The sequence below is a fragment of the Polyodon spathula genome, chromosome 14 (genome assembly GCF_017654505.1).
Source record: "Polyodon spathula isolate WHYD16114869_AA chromosome 14, ASM1765450v1, whole genome shotgun sequence".
NCBI classification, from domain to species: Eukaryota; Metazoa; Chordata; class Actinopteri; order Acipenseriformes; family Polyodontidae; genus Polyodon; species Polyodon spathula.
The window spans coordinates 244,195-258,509 of NC_054547.1; the positions used below are offsets into that span (position 1 = coordinate 244,195).

General features: G+C 48.7%; 1 protein-coding gene across 1 annotated transcript in view; it reads right to left on the reverse strand.

The window, feature by feature from the left end:
* Window positions 1–5,548: 5,548 nt before the first annotated feature.
* prdx6 (peroxiredoxin 6) overlaps window positions 5,549–14,315 on the reverse strand; it is a 13,774-nt gene continuing 5,007 nt past the window's right edge. The window contains exons 2-5 of the mRNA XM_041270236.1: window positions 7,974–8,130; window positions 7,055–7,201; window positions 6,359–6,505; window positions 5,549–5,993 (exon numbers count right to left, since the gene is read on the reverse strand). Of these exons, the coding sequence (XP_041126170.1) occupies window positions 5,865–5,993; window positions 6,359–6,505; window positions 7,055–7,201; window positions 7,974–8,130 (580 nt within the window). The 3' untranslated portion in view covers window positions 5,549–5,864. The remainder of the gene's footprint in view (window positions 5,994–6,358; window positions 6,506–7,054; window positions 7,202–7,973; window positions 8,131–14,315) is intronic.

Consider the following 14,315-nt stretch of genomic DNA (forward strand, 5'->3'; position numbering starts at 1 on the left):
AACGCTCACTGTACTTTCAGAGCCTCTGGGGGGATCCTCCCTGCCCTGATTAGAGCTCTGTGTTTGAACACTCGTTGTACTTTCAGAGCCTCTGGGGGGATCCTCACTTTATTTTTAGAAGTTTCCTTCTATGCGCAACCACATCCCAGAACCCGTCTATCATCAAGGAGACTGGGGGGAGAAGGGAAAGCTGTGGGTTCCGGTGCTGAGACACGCGCCAGGAAATGGATTTCGCGGAGAAGGAGTCATGGCGAAGGGGAAGCACAACCAGGAAAGAGCAGACGATTCGTATTGACACCCAGGGTAGAGGATCTGTGTGTGCAGAGCTCAGCCGAGGAGTCGCTGAACCTGGGTCTGCTCCTTATATATGGACTTTTCCTTCTGGAGCAGGGCTGGGTTTATTTGTTCACTGTGTGCATGTTTCACCCCAGTGCTGGTGGAAAGCTGTGCTCTGCTCTCTGCTCACGCAGCACATTTCACTGCCTGTCAGCATGTGGTTTGGCTCCAGTTCTTTGCTGTAAGCATTTTCTTTTTGGTTAATAAAAGTTATTCTTTTTTCTTGTTCTGCTATAAAAATAGCATTTCTTCCGCTCATCATCAGGTTTCATGAGGAACCAGCTGGATGCAGCCCTTTCGTTCTTCTGGCTCGCTGCCTCTCTGTGCCTGGCTGGGAGTGTCGCCCACACCGCCTCCCTCCCAGTCCCCCAGTTCTAACCACTAGACACACACCACCTCCCTCCCAGTCCCTCCCGATATTGGTGAGCCTATCTGTGTGGAGGGTAACCAGGGACCGAGATTGGTGATCTGTGTGTGTGTAAAAAAAACCGGATTACACAGGGGTCAGGGAGCCAATATTGGTGATCTGTGTGTGGTGAGGGAGGGTTAAGGGAGCGTCGAAGATTGGTCCGGATCTCGGTGTGTGGACCCAGGAGGGAGGGTCAGAGGGAACCAATATTGGTGATCTGTTGTGTGGCGGAGGACACCCGCCCTCTCCCAGGGCCCAAGGATTGGTGATCTGTGTGTAGTGGCGGAGAGGTAGGGTCACAAGGGAGCCCAATAATTGGTGATCTGTGTGTGGCGGAGGAGGGTCAGGGAGCCAAGATTGGGTGATCTGTGTCCCCAGTCCCTCGGTGGAGTGATCTGGGTCAGGGAGCCATAGCGCACACAGGTTGGTGATCTGTGTGTGCTCCCGCGGAGGGGTCAGGGATCCAGAGAGCACGATGATTGGTATCTGTGGTGTGGCGGAGGAGTGTCAGAGAGCCACGCTTGGAGATCAGACCACACTGCCTACCTCCTCCCAGTCTCTCAGCTCTAACCACTAGACACACACCGCCTCCCTCCCAGTCCCTCAGCTCTAACCACTAGACACACACCGCCTCCCTCCCAGTCCCTCGGCTCTAACCACTAGACACACACCGCCTCCCTCCCAGTCCCTCGGCTCTAACCACTAGACACACACTGCCTCCCTCCCAGTCCCTCAGCTCTAACCACTAGACACACACCGCCTCCCTCCCAGTCCCTCAGCTCTAACCACTAGACCACACTGCCTCCCTCCCAGTCTCTCAGCTCTAACCACTAGACACACACTGCCTCCCTCCCAGTCCCTCAGCTCTAACCACTAGACCACACAGCCTCCCTCCCAGTCCCTCAGCTCTAACCACTAGACCACACCGCCTCCCTCCCAGTCCCTCAGCTCTAACCACTAGACACACACCGCCTCCCTCCCAGTCCCTCGGTTCTAACCACTAGACACACACCACCTCCCTCCCAGTCCCTCAGCTCTAACCACTAGACCACACCGCCTCCCTCCCAGTCCCTCAGCTCTAACCACTAGACACACACCGCCTCCCTCCCAGTCCCTCGGTTATAACCACTAGACACACACCGCCTCCCTCCCAGTCCCTCAGCTCTAACCACTAGACACACACCGCCTCCCTCCCAGTCCCTCAGCTCTAACCACTAGACACACACCGCCTCCCTCCCAGTCTACCAGATTGGTGATCTGTGTGTGGCGCAGGGAGGGTCAGGAGATTATAACCCACCCGCCCTCCCTCTGGTTCACACACACACTGCTCCCTCCCAGTCCCTCAGCTCTAACCACTAGACCACACTGCCTCCCTCCCAGTCCCTCAGCTCTAACCACTAGACCACACCGCCTCCCTCCCAGTCCCTCGGCTCTAACCACTAGACACACACCGCCTCCCTCCCAGTCCCTTGGTTATAACCACTAGACACACACCACCTCCCTCCCAGTCACTCAGCTCTAACCACTAGACACACACCGCCTCCCTCCCAGTCCCTCGGTTATAACCACTAGACACACATCGCCTCCCTCCCAGTCCCTCAGCTCTAACCACTAGACACACACTGCCTCCCTCTCAGTCCCTCATCTCTAGACCATACTGGAACAGCTCTTCCTCCCTGTTCAAGGTCACAGCATCCCTCTCTCCACTCCCACACAGCACAGGAAGCCAATGTTTCTGTTTGGAGATGAAATCACAGATTCATTATTCTGTTGTGCAGAAGAAGACAAACGTGGAGGGCCAGCCTGACAGCAGGAATTAGATACAGAGAGCTTGTGAACAGTGCTGGCTTTCAGGGGAGAGGTGGAGGAGATGACTATATATAGCATTCGAAAAACACATCATCACAACAGTGAACTCGGACAGCACTGCTGAACTGAACCACAAAACTACAGAGCACTGCTGAACTGAACCACAAAACTACAGAGCACTGCTGAACTGAACCACAAAACTACAGAGCACTGCTGAACTGAACCACAAAACTACAGAGCACTGCTGAACTGAACCACAAAACTACAGAGCACTGCTGAACTGAACCACAAAACTACAGAGCACTGCTGAACTGAACCACAAAACTACAGAGCAATTAAATAAGTAGTTTATCAGATTCTAATCAGATACAGTGTGAAATGTCTCCAGGAGGCTTGGAGTCTGCGATTAATGTTTGGAGAGGATTTTGGGGGAAATCAAGGCAGTTTTCTTGTGACAGAGACAGGAAGACCTGTTGAATGTAAGCTAGTGTAGGTTCTGATACATTTTTATAAAGAGTGTCCTTATTAAGCACTCAAATAAAAACAAGGCAGAGTGAATTATCATTGCAGATACCAGGGGTGAAAAAAACTACAAATAGTCCTCCGAGATGAGGTGCTGTGATTATACAAAGTAGAAAGCACTTCATTAAAGCACTAAACGCGTATCGGTTCCTATTACTGGCGTCACATCAAAGTGTTCCAATCGTGAGTGATCACAGCAGTGCTGGAGCTCCCCCTGGTGGAGGCAGGCATGAGGTACAGGCTGCAGCGTGACCATGCTCCAGATCAATACCTGCAGTACTGCAGCCCCCTCTGGTGGACACATGCACACATTGCAATCAGACAGGGTGCTATGTGTGTCACCACTGACAGACTTCTCAGTGGCTGGGGTTTAATCAAAGATACAGATGCAGTCCCACAGCCAGTTTCTGTTCAACACGAAAATATACAGTGCTGTCCAGCTGTCTGTTTGCACCATTTACAGCAAGATACAAGGTTCTGGAGCCGTGTTTTTAAACAGCAGCTGATAAAGATACAGGCTGAATTGAAAAGCTAAATAAACGGTATGTAGAGATCACTGGAAACAAGTAAGAGCAACTCGTCTTGAAGAGCTTTGAGCTCCCTTTGCAGAGAAACCCTATTCGTAGTACAAATTCTAGGGTAAATCTACTGATTATCAACCTGAAACACCACAGTCTAAACACACCTGTCTATAAAACAGCATTATGACTTAAAAAATCTCCATGAGTTCATCTAATTCTGAGTTACTGTATCAATGCTCATGCAAAGCCTACACGTGACTTCATTAGTTATTCAATTTGTCTCAACAGCTAAATTGAAAGCAGTTCAGTTGCTTGTGCAAAGGTGCAGATCAAGGGTTTATACTCAACAATCCTAATGCCTGGGCAAAGAGCCTGCTAGTTTAGAACTGTGATGACACTTCTTCCACGATGAGATCTTCAATCCCAATGTGATCCAATAACAGTCTCTGTGCTTGGTCTGTCACTCTTCAATCTCAATGTGATCCAATAACACAGTCTCTGTGCTTGGTCTGTACACTCTTCAATCTCAATGTGATCCAATAACACAGTCTCTGTGCTTGGTCTGTACACTCTTCAATCTCAATGTGATCCAGTAACACAGTCTCTGTGCTTGGTCTGTACACTCTTCAATCTCAATGTGATCCAATAACACAGTCTCTGTGCTTGGTCTGTCACTCTTCAATCTCAATCCAATAACACAGTCTCTGTGCTTGGTCTGTACACTCTTCAATCTCAATGTGATCCAATAACACAGTCTCTGTGCTTGGTCTGTACACTCTTCAATCTCAATGTGATCCAATAACACAGTCTCTGTGCTTGGTCTGTACACTCTTCAATCTCAATGTGATCCAATAACACAGTCTCTGTGCTTGGTCTGTACACTCTTCAATCTCAATGTGATCCAATAACACAGTCTCTGTGCTTGGTCTGTCACTCTTCAATCTCAATCCAATAACACAGTCTCTGTGCTTGGTCTGTCACTCTTCAATCTCAATGTGATCCAATAACACAGTCTCTGTGCTTGGTCTGTACACTCTTCAATCTCAATGTGATCCAATAAAACAGTCTCTGTGCTTGGTCTGTACACTCTTCAATCTCAATGTGATCCAGTAACACAGTCTCTGTGCTTGGTCTGTACACTCTTCAATCTCAATGTGATCCAATAACACATTCTCTGTGCTTGGTCTGTACACTCTTCAATCTCAATGTGATCCAATAACACAGTCTCTGTGCTTGGTCTGTACACTCTTCAATCTCAATGTGATCCAATAACAGTCTCTGTGCTTGGTCTGTCACTCTTCAATCTCAATGTGATCCAATAACACAGTCTCTGTGCTTGGTCTGTACACTCTTCAATCTCAATGTGATCCAATAACAGTCTCTGTGCTTGGTCTGTACACTCTTCAATCTCAATGTGATCCAGTAACACAGTCTCTGTGCTTGGTCTGTACACTCTCCAATCTCAATGTGATCCAATAACACAGTCTCTGTGCTTGGTCTGTACACTCTTCAATCTCAATGTGATCCAATAACACAGTCTCTGTGCTTGGTCTGTACACTCTTCAATCTCAATGTGATCCAATAACACAGTCTCTGTGCTTGGTCTGTACACTCTTCAATCTCAATGTGATCCAATAACACAGTCTCTGTGCTTGGTCTGTACACTCTTCAATCTCAATGTGATCCAATAACACAGTCTCTGTGCTTGGTCTGTACACTCTTCAATCTCAATGTGATCCAATAACACAGTCTCTGTGCTTGGTCCATACACAGACACAGTGTAGAGAGCAGAAGGACTCAGTGAGACAGAGTGGAGACAGACACAGTGTAGAGAGCAGGAGGACTCAGTGAGACACAGTGGAGACAGACACAGTGTAGAGAGCAGGAGGACACAGGATGGACTGACTCAGGACAGAGTGGGCGTTGAAATAAGCCAAGACCAGACATTCTCTTAAATCAACTCATTTTAATTAAAAAACTGAAATGATGTTCATTCGCAGAGCAACAAATATCAAGACAGTCCTACCTATTGTACATCCTGTGGAAAGGCAAAGAGGAATATAGAGTTCAGCTTGATTGTCAAGAATGCACCGTCCGCACCAGAGACAGAGAGACTAGAAAAGGACTGGGAAGGAGGAGAAGAACTCTGTAGGGATGTATCTGAACTCTCTCTGTAGTGATGTACTCTCTGCGCCCCCCCCCCCCCTCTCTCAGTTTGGCAGGTTGTCAGGAGTCCAGCTCTGTCATAAGGCAGCCCCGACACCCCCTCATGGCTGAGGGGTGTATCGCAGGTACTTCTTCCCTGATGGCAGGTCCTTGGTGAAAACGCCGGCAGGAAACAGCTTGGCGGCCTCGTCCTCGGGAATATTGGGAAGCACCATGCAGCTGTCACCAAGCTGCGGAGAGAGGATTGCGCGGTTAGAACAGGAACGCGTTGGAATGCGATCCGCCCGCAGCTCTGGGTGCAAGGCATTGCCTGAGATCAGTGCCCCACATATACTCTGCATTTCCACAAGGTGGCAGAGTGCAGGGATGGAAAGATGACTCCTATTGCACAGCAGATTCACCCATTCCAGGTTTTACTAAGAGCTTGATCAGCCACAGTGTATATAGGGTACAAGCTCAGGGGTGTCCTGTTAAACTCCCAGTAAAACCAGGAATGGATCAAACTGCTGTGAAATATGAGTCTTACTTCCATTCCTGGAGTGTAATCTATACCGCGCAGCTCTCTGTGCTGCTGAAGATCCCATCTCACTCTCACCTTCCAGTCCACGGGCGTGGCCACACGCTTCTGCGCAGTCAGCTGCAGAGAGTCCACCGCGCGCAGGATCTCGTCGAAATTGCGCCCCGTGGTGGCAGGGTAGAGAATCGACAGCTTCAGCTTCTTGTCAGGGCCAATGACAAACACCTGGAGGGATGACAGGGAACAGTTAGGACCGACAAACAAACACACACCCCCCTCTCAACACACACGTGCACACACACCCCTCTCAACACACACACACTCAGACACACATGCGCACACGCACACAGACAGACACACACACATACACACCCACACTCAGATACTCAGACACACATGCGCACACACCCACATAGACACAGACTCAGACACACACGCACACACACAGACACGCGCGAGCGCACACACACACACAGACAGCCAGCAAGCACTCATTTGCTTCTACACACAGGAGGACAGTCTACTTCTAACCCATTCTTTCATATTCTTCAGCCTCGATCTTCATGATTGCCAAAACAGTAAAGCAAGACTCCCATTGCACAGCAGTGTGACCCATTCCTAAACAGACACACTGCAGCTCGTTAGCTACACACGGATGCACACTGGTGCTGGTCAAGCTTGTCGTAACTCCTGGAATGGGTCAAAGCGCTGTGCAGTGGGAGTCTTGCTCCCACGCCTGCAGCGAGACAGTGGGTTGGGGGTCGTGTCACTCACACAGCGAGCGGTCAGCGGAATGCCGTCCTTGTCCTTCTCATCGGGGTCCAGCATTCCCAGCTGGACCGCCAGCTCCCGCTTCTCATCGGCAATGATAGGGAAAGGCAGTGTGGAGCCGGGATCCTCTCCGTTATAAGCGACAATGTCCTGAGAGAGAGAGAGAGAGAAAGAGAGAATTACACACAGGGGCAAAATGTGTTCCTGTGATGCTCTGTTACTGCATATGTTAAAGTTAACAAGTACAGTAGTCTTCAAATAATTAGACCCACACCGAGAAGATACACATACAGATCCCTCCCTGCTCCCTCTCTAGCCCCTCCATGTACCCTCACCCCTCAACCCTCACCCTTCCATGCACCCTCACCCCTCGCCTCTCCCTGCTCCCTCGCCCCTCCATGCACCATCACCCCTCGACTCTCCATGCACCCTCGCCCCTCCCTGCTCCCTCGTCAGGCAGGGACTCTTACTTTGTGTGTCTTTAGTAAGCTATTCTATGTGGCTGTATTATTCCCTAGAAACCTGTCGCCATGGCTACAGGGTCAACGTCCAACTGTGGGAAATACAGGCAATGGAAAAGTGACTTGTGCAATCCTGGGCAATGAGTAATGAGTTTGTAAACACACAGCTGCAGAGTGGAGAAGCAGGGCGAGGAAACGGCTGCAATACCAAACATTCACCAGGAATGTTTCTACAGGTCTGGAGAGTCTAGTGCAAGTCAGTGCAGGGCTGAACTCCACTCTGAAATCAAGCTGACATGTTGGGATTTCTTTCCCTCTTTGATACTTGTGTTTTGGGGGTAGGGGAGCGTTCTGGCTGCTTTGTCATTGTTTTGTTTGTAATTTCTGTACTAGTTTCTGGTGAATGTACATCATGAACAGATTGTTCCTCCCTTTAGAAGGACAGTCGCTCCGCTCCCTACCTTGCTCCAGGCCAGGTGGTCCTGCACACTGTCGATGGACAGAGCGATCATCTTCACGCTGCGCCTCGCAAACTCTCCCGACAGCCTGGCAGCGCGACCCAGCTCTGTGGTGCACACCGGGGTGAAGTCTCGAGGGTGAGAGAACAGGATACCCCACCTGCAACACGCACACAAGAGTGAGACACACACACACACACACACAGGAGCGAGACACACACTCACACACGTGCATGCACACAGGAGTGAGACACACGCACAGGAGTAAGACGCACACACATATGCGAGAGACACACACAGACAGAAGCGAGACACACACACATGCACACAGGAGCAAGACAGGCACACACACACAGAGGGAGTGAGACACACGCAGGAGTGAGACACATAGGCACATAGTGGTTTAAGTAGAACAGGGCAGGGATAGAAACTTCCACTAGTCCTGTAGCCAGTCCTGGGTTCAGAAGTCCCCTTGTTGAGGTGTATTATTGAAATCAACAGGAGCCAGGAGTTTGAACAGTCAGCCTCCCTGCTAACTGTGCTCTGAATGAACTGATCACACTTGAATGAGCCTCACCTGCGTGTCTGCAGGTTGACTGTCAGGAGCTGTTCATGCAGCTAGAATGGAAGGGACAACATATTTAACAGGGGCTGCTCAAACTCCTGGATACCGGATCATTTCAATCACTTCCTTATGACAGTTCAGAGGCCTAGGGCTGGTGTGTTTCAGAAAGCTGCTTCTGTGTAAAGTTGGCACAGTGGTCCGAGCAATGCTGTGTATCAGCAGAGACAGAGACAGTCACACTAACCAGCCAGACAGGACACAACAGCCCCACTGAAGGGCCGGCCGCCTCCTGCCTCTCAGCTGTGTAACACTGACAGCTGCCTGAGCCTCACGGATCAGAATAATCCCTGAACAAATGGGACAAAGGCAGCCCCTCCTGATCATGGGACTGCTTACAATCAAACAAACAGAAACCACATGTGAAGAGCCTTGCAGGGGACAGACACTGCCCTGAGAACAGCACAGCAAGAGACAGCTCCACAGGGCGAGAAACACAATACAAACTACTAGCTACAGATACTGAGCAGGGACGAGAATAAGACTCCCACTGCACAGCAGTTTGACCTACTTCTAGTTTTACTAAGAGTTTAAGAAGACACACCTGAGCTTGTTGCCTAGACACACTGGGGCTGATCAAGCTGGTAGTAAAACCTGGACTGGGTGACACTGCTGTGCAATAGGAGTCTTATTCCCAGCCCTGGTGAACACTTCATGATCTGATGATACACACATTGATGTTCATTTCTGGTTTATTTAAGATTTCTGACCTCATGAAACACAAGCGATTCCCAAGACACAAAACTGGTCCTTTTATGCTCCCCGACTCAGAGGGTTAATTGAAGTGTTTCTGCAACGCCTGGCCTGAGAGGTGTTCTCATATTGAATTATTGGAGCTGATGAAAGGCTTCCAGGACAATCGTTACAGGCACAGACTCTCACATCCTCCAGTCTCCACAGCCCCGGGATCTCCTGTCTCCTGCTCAGCAGTTCTCTGTATCCGAGCTGTGGATCCTGAACCTGCGCTACATGCTCTCCACAAACACCTCGCCCTGCCCTGCAGCCCGGCACAGTCCACCTGCTTTTATTATATTACACCAGCCAAGCCTCACTCTCGATTTCTAAAGAACTTCTCTTCACCTCCGTAAAGAGCGCTTAACCACAGCGGAGTCACACATCCGCTGCACAGGAAGACAAGTGGGTCAGCGTCAGTCTGCTGTCTAACTAGAGCAGGGGGTGCTAGGGGAATAATCTGAATAAAAGCCTTTCTTTGGTCACAGTCTTTGCTATGTATACACTGCAGTTACTTAAAACGACTTGCAGGTTACTGATCTGCAACGTAACCTGTTAACTCCAAGTGTCAGCTGCAAACCTGCTGCACTGCAGCCCTTAGACAAGCTTCCCACAGCAAAGTGCATAAAGCACAGTGGAAGCATAGGGAAGCATTGTAAAGCACAGAGAGGTCTGGTAAAGCATAGGGAAGCATTGTAAAGCACAGAGAGGTCTGGTAAAGCATAGGGAAGCATTGTAAAGCACAGAGAGGTCTGGCAAAGCATAGGGAAGCATTGTAAAGCACAGAGAGGTCTGGTAAAGCATAGGGAAGCATTGTAAAGCACAGAGAGGTCTGGTAAAGCATAGGGAAGCATTGTAAAGCACAGAGAGGTCTGGTAAAGCATAGGGAAGCATTGTAAAGCACAGAGAGGTCTGGTAAAGCATAGGGAAGCATTGTAAAACACAGAGAGGTCTGGTAAAGCATAGGGAAGCATTGTAAAACACAGAGAGGTCTGGTAAAGCATAGGGAAGCATTGTAAAGCACAGAGAGGTCTGGGAAAGCACAGGGAAGCATTGTAAAGCACAGAGAGGTCTGGTAAAGCACAGGGAAGCATTGTAAAGCACAGAGAGGTCTGGTAAAGCACAGGGAAGCATTGTAAAGCACAGAGAGGTCTGGTAAAGCATAGGGAAGCATTGTAAAGCACAGAGAGGTGTGGTAAAGCACAGGGAAGCATTGTAAAGCACAGAGAGGTCTGGTAAAGCATAGGGAAGCATTGTAAAGCACAGAGAGGTCTGGTAAAGCATAGGGAAGCATTGTAAAGCACAGAGAGGTCTGGTAAAGCATAGGGAAGCATTGTAAAGCACAGAGAGGTCTGGTAAAGCATAGGGAAGCATTGTAAAGCACAGAGAGGTCTGGTAAAGCATAGGGAAGCATTGTAAAGCACAGAGAGGTCTGGTAAAGCACAGGGAAGCATTGTAAAGCACAGAGAGGTCTGGTAAAGCATAGGGAAGCATTGTAAAGCACAGAGAGGGCTGGTAAAGCATAGGGAAGCATTGTAAAGCACAGAGAGGTCTGGTAAAGCATAGGGAAGCATTGTAAAGCACAGAGAGGTCTGGGAAAGCACAGGGAAGCATTGTAAAGCACAGAGAGGTCTGGTAAAGCATAGGGAAGCATTGTAAAAGCACAGAGAGGTCTGGTAAAGCATAGGGAAGCATTGTAAAGCACAGAGAGGTCTGGTAAAGCACAGGGAAGCATTGTAAAGCACAGAGAGGTCTGGTAAAGCACAGGGAAGCATTGTAAAGCACAGAGAGGTCTGGGAAAGCACAGGGAAGCATTGTAAAGCACAGAGAGGTCTGGTAAAGCATAGGGAAGCATTGTAAAGCACAGAGAGGTCTGGTAAAGCACAGGGAAGCATTGTAAAGCACAGAGAGGTCTGGTAAAGCATAGGGAAGCATTGTAAAGCACAGAGAGGTCTGGTAAAGCATAGGGAAGCATTGTAAAGCACAGAGAGGTCTGGTAAAGCATAGGGAAGCATTGTAAAGCACAGAGAGGTCTGGTAAAGCATAGGGAAGCATTGTAAAGCACAGAGAGGTCTGGTAAAGCATAGGGAAGCATTGTAAAGCACAGAGAGGTCTGGTAAAGCATAGGGAAGCATTGTAAAGCACAGAGAGGTCTGGAAAGCATAGGGAAGCATTGTAAAGCAAAGAGAGGTCTGGTAAAGCACAGGGAAGCATTGTAAAGCACAGAGAGGTCTGGTAAAGCATAGGGAAGCATTGTAAAGCACAGAGAGGTTTGGTAAAGCACAGGGAAGCATTGTAAAGCACAGAGAGGTCTGGTAAAGCACAGGGAAGCATTGTAAAGCACAGAGAGGTCTGGTAAAGCACAGGGAAGCATTGTAAAGCACAGAGAGGTCTGGTAAAGCACAGGGAAGCATTGTAAAGCACAGAGAGGTCTGGTAAAGCACAGGGAAGCATTGTAAAGCACAGAGAGGTCTGGTAAAGCACAGGGAAGCATTGTAAAGCACAGAGAGGTCTGGTAAAGCATAGGGAAGCATTGTAAAGCACAGAGAGGTATGGTAAAGCACAGGGAAGCATTGTAAAACACAGAGAGGTCTGGTAAAGCATAGGGAAGCATTGTAAAGCACAGAGAGGTCTGGTAAAGCACAGGGAAGCATTGTAAAGCACAGAGAGGTCTGGTAAAGCATAGGGAAGCATTGTAAAGCAAAGAGAGGTGTGGTAAAGCATAGGGAAGCATTGTAAACACAGAGAGGTCTGGTAAAGCACAGGGAAGCATTGTAAAGCACAGAGAGGTTTGGTAAAGTAGGGAAGCATTGTAAAGCACAGAGAGGTCTGGTAAAGCATAGGGGAGCATTGTAAAGCACAGAGAGGTCTGGGAAAGCACAGGGAAGCATTGTAAAAGCACAGAGAGGTTTGGTAAAGCATAGGGAAGCATTGTAAAACACAGAGAGGTCTGGTAAAGCACAGGGAAGCATTGTAAAGCACACAGAGGTCTGGTAAAGCACAGGGAAGCATTGTAAAGCACAGAGAGGTCTGGTAAAGCACAGGGAAGCATTGTAAAGCACAGAGAGGTCTTGCAAAGCATAGGGAAGCATTGTAAAGCACAGAGAGGGCTGGTAAAGCATAGGGAAGCATTGTAAACACAGAGAGGTCTGGGAAAGCACAGGGAAGCATTGTAAAGCACAGAGAGGTCTGGGAAAGCACAGGGAAGCATTGTAAAGCACAGAGAGGTCTGGGAAAGCACAGGGAAGCATTGTAAAGCACAGAGAGGTCTGGTAAAGCATAGGGAAGCATTGTAAAGCACAGAGAGGTCTGGTAAAGCACAGGGAAGCATTGTAAAGCACAGAGAGGTCTGGTAAAGCACAGGGAAGCATTGTAAAGCACAGAGAGGTCTGGTAAAGCACAGGGAAGCATTGTAAAGCACAGAGAGGTCTGGTAAAGCATAGGGAAGCATTGTAAAACACAGAGAGGGGGCAAAGCATAGGGATGCATTGTAAAGCACAGAGAGGTATGGTAAAGCACAGGGAAGCATTTGTAAAGCACAGAGAGGTCTGGGAAAGCACAGGGAAGCATTGTAAAGCACAGAGAGGTATGGTAAAGCATAGGGAAGCATTGTAAAAGCACAGAGAGGTCTGGTAAAGCATAGGGAAGCATTGTAAAGCACAGAGAGGTCTGGGAAAGCACAGGGAAGCATTGTAAAGCAAAGAGAGGTCTGGTAAAGCATAGGGAAGCATTGTAAAGCACAGAGAGGTCTGGTAAAGCACCGGGAAGCATTGTAAAGCACAGGGAGGTCTGGTAAAGCACAGGGAAGCATTGTAAAGCACAGAGAGGTCTGGTAAAGCACAGGGAAGCATTGTAAACACAGAGAGGTCTGGTAAAGCACAGGGAAGCATTGTAAAGCACAGAGAGGTCTGGTAAAGCACAGGGAAGCATTGTAAAACACAGAGTCTGGTCTGCACAAAGCATAGGGGAGCATTGTAAAGCAAAGGAGAGGGAAGCATTGGTAAAGCACAGAGGAAGCATTGTAAGCATTATGAAGCACAGAGAGGTTCTGGTAAAGCACCAGGGAAGCATTGTAAAACACAGAGAACTCGCCATGTTTAACCCTGTAATGTCCGTCCAGGTACAAGCTGTTCTCTCCATACCCATCGTACAAAGCATGGTTGTTCAACTGCTTGGAAATCGACACCATCATTTGTCATGGTACTCTATTAGTTCCAGTACAGTAGACACCTTTGTTCAGTAACCCTGTCTCTACCTTAACGCAAGGCCAACAACTAACCAGCATTTATTAATGACCAAAATAATACCGTTTGTCAGTCACAGTCCTCAGTCGTGGATCAGTCGGGTTTATTTCGGACTGTGTTGCTGCTGAGCAGGGGGGGGGGGGTAAGTTTCCAATTCCGTCTCACATTTTAAAAAGAAGAATCAGCAATGTGTAAAAACAACAACCCTGCTGAAACCCTGACCATTTTAATAATAACAACAACAACAACAGACTTCATTGAGAGGAGTTCTGAACCCCAGGGCTGGGTGCAGCAGCAGCCGGCTAGTGTGAGTTTCTAACTGCTCAAACTCCTGGCCTCCTGATCATTGCAATCTAGATTAATAATCATATGACTAGACTTTTCATTGATGGGCTGTTCTGAACCCCAGGGCTGGGTGCAGGCAGCAGCAAGGCTAGTGGTTTGAGTTTCTTAACCCTGCACAAACTCCTGCCTCCTGATCATTGCAATATTAATAATACTTAATAAGAGACTAGACTCATTGAGGGGAGTCTTCTGAAACCCAGGGCTTCTGAACCCCAGGACTGGGTGGTGCAGCAGCAGGGCTAGTGTGAGTTTTTAATCTTGCTCAGACTCCTGGCTCCTGATTATTTCAATAATAATAATAATAATAATACTAGACTTCATTGAGGGGAGTTCTGAACCCCAGGGCTGGGTGCAGCAGCAGCAGGGCTAGTGTGAGTTTCTAACCCTGCTCAAACTCCTGCC